The 2542-nt window shown below is 65.3% G+C and overlaps 1 protein-coding gene across 1 annotated transcript; it reads left to right on the top strand.

The window, feature by feature from the left end:
- Positions 1-228: 228 nt before the first annotated feature.
- Positions 229-1632, top strand: TLX2 (T cell leukemia homeobox 2). The gene is made up of 3 exons (XM_059942902.1): positions 229-628; positions 1076-1313; positions 1416-1632. The coding sequence occupies exons 1-3, from the start codon at positions 229-231 to the stop codon at positions 1630-1632; spliced, it is 855 nt and encodes a 284-aa protein (XP_059798885.1).
- The last annotated feature ends 910 nt before the right edge of the window (positions 1633-2542 follow it).

Genomic DNA, 2542 nt, shown 5'->3' with positions numbered 1-2542 from the left:
CCCCGGGATGCGAGTCCCTGAGCCGACGCCCGGCAGAGGCCGGCACGGGCGCGGTTACTCCCCGTACACAGGGATGAAGATGTCCTGGGGGCCCCGGCGCCTCTCCATGGCCAGCCCCGCAGGCCCCTGAGGCCACCGCCCCAAACGCTCCGCTGCTGGGCTCCCAGAGCTGTTTGGGGCGCCCTCCCCAACTGCCAAGCCTCCTGCGGTCCTCCTTGACCCGGACCCATGGAGCCGGCGGTGCTGGCCTCGCACAACCTCCCGCACCACGAGCCAATCAGCTTCGGAATCGATCAGATCCTGAGCTACCCGGAACCCCCCGGGAGCGGCCTAGGCCCGGGTCGAGCGGGCCAGGGCCATGGGGAGAGTGCGGCGTTCTCGGGTGGATTTCACGGAGCCTCAAGCTACGGTCCCGCGGGCTCGCTGGCCCCGCTACCAGGCAGCTCTGGTGTGGGCCCGGGCGGCGTGATCCGCGTCCCGGCGCACCGCCCGCTGCCAGTGCAGCCGCCCGCGGGAGGCGCGCCTGCTGTTCCTGGACCCTCGGGTTTGGGCGGCGCCGGGGGCCTAGCGGGACTCACCTTCCCTTGGATGGACAGCGGCCGCCGCTATGCCAAGGACCGGCTCACTGGTGAGGTTGCCCGATCCCTCCAGCGTCATGCCCCACACTGACCCGGTTTCCTCATCTTTGATCCTTCTGCTCCAACTCAAGGTCCCCTTTCGTACCCTCCGCCCCTAATCCCAGGGGATCCTCCCTCAATTCGTATCTCTTGGTCCCGCTGCTGAGAGGCGCTGGGGAGGTAGCTGCCGTCGATGCCCGCGCCCTCCTCTGCAGTTCACTGTCCACACCGCGGGAAGGGCAGGGTGAAGTTACGGGGTACGTCTCTCCCTCACCCAAGTGGGAGGGCCATTTCCGAGGCCTTTTCTTGTCTAGAAGCCTCTACTAGTGCGGGGTCGAGCTTGGGGCACCGTAGGGACCGGGCGCGGGAGCTCTGCAGCATCGGCAGCCGCGCTCTCTTCTCAGTGACACCTCGGGCCTCCCCGAAAACCCTGCCTTGCTCTTTCTTCCTCCCCGTAGCGGCGCTCTCGCCCTTCTCCGGGACGCGCCGTATAGGTCACCCCTACCAAAACCGGACCCCCCCAAAGCGGAAGAAGCCGCGCACATCCTTCTCCCGCTCGCAGGTGCTGGAGCTGGAGCGGCGCTTCCTGCGCCAGAAGTACCTGGCCTCGGCCGAGAGGGCGGCGCTGGCCAAGGCCCTGCGCATGACCGACGCGCAGGTCAAGACGTGGTTCCAGAACCGGCGCACCAAGTGGCGGTGAGGCGCGGGGCGGGCGAGGGACCGGGCCGGGCCAAGTGGCGGTGAGGCGTGGGGCGGGCGAGGGCCGGCCTCGCTGACCCCGCGTCTCCGCCCGCCCAGGCGCCAGACGGCCGAGGAGCGCGAGGCAGAGCGGCACCGTGCGGGCCGACTGCTTCTGCACCTCCAGCAGGACGCACTACCGCGGCCGCTACGGCCGCCGCTGCCCCCGGACCCGCTCTGCCTGCACAACTCGTCGCTCTTCGCGCTGCAGAACCTGCAGCCCTGGGCCGAGGACAACAAGGTGGCTTCCGTGTCCGGGCTCGCCTCAGTGGTGTGAGCGACGCCTGCCCGACCGGCCGAGCGCTCTTTTCCGGACCGAGGCGCCGCGTGGAGCCCCGGGCCCGGGGCCTTGGAGCGCACGGCCGCCCACCCCGTGGTTCCGTAGCAGTGGAGCGTGTGAGGAGGAGGTGGCCTTGAGGCTATCGTCGAGGGCTCCTCGGCCACTGCCGGCTCCCAGGCCAGCGTTGCGCTGTTGCCCTGCGCGCTTAATCGTGACCTTTCCCGCCATTTTTCACTTATTAGACTGTTGCACCGCGGCTGGAACCCGAGGCGCTGAGGGGGCGGGACCTGCAGTATGATAGCCAATGAGGTGCGGGGAGGGGGGCGGGCTGGCCAATGGCTGCTCTCTTGAGGGACTCCGGATTCTTCCGTGGGTGTGTTGGAGCTGGGGTTCTGTGTGGCTGGAGTAGGTTTACAGGCCCGGCTGGAATCAGGAGGCTGCAGCCCGCACGGGCTGGGTCTGTAGCAAAGGTGTGAAGGAAGGAAGGAAGACGTCAACGACAGAGGAGTAATGGAGGAGGTGCTGGAAAGCGAGTCTGACTGACCGCGACAGGAACCAGAGTGTTATCTACGCTGGGCGTCTCATCCTTCAACTGTAAAATAATCGCTAAGGACTTTGAGCCCCATGTTGTCTGTGTGTTTAACCTGCTGACTATGTCCTCTCACTTGAGCCTCACAAGTGGGTGGCAGGCGAGACAGATACTTACACACTCGATGGAAGAGAAAATCTGGGAACACTAATCTGGCTCTGGTGTCCCTCGGGGACAGAGAGGGAAGAGGAGGAAGCAATGGACAAAGTTAATGGGCCCAATGGAGTTAGGGTGAGCAGAATTTGGCAAACAATTAGGAAGTGATAGGCCTAAAAATAATCAAAGATAATTCCCAGGTTGGAAATGTAAAGGATCAAG

The sequence above is a fragment of the Balaenoptera ricei genome, chromosome 13, assembly GCF_028023285.1.
Source record: "Balaenoptera ricei isolate mBalRic1 chromosome 13, mBalRic1.hap2, whole genome shotgun sequence".
NCBI classification, from domain to species: domain Eukaryota; kingdom Metazoa; phylum Chordata; class Mammalia; order Artiodactyla; family Balaenopteridae; genus Balaenoptera; species Balaenoptera ricei.
The sequence above is the reverse complement of the archived record's forward strand: the minus strand, read 5'-3'. Positions and strand labels throughout refer to the sequence as shown.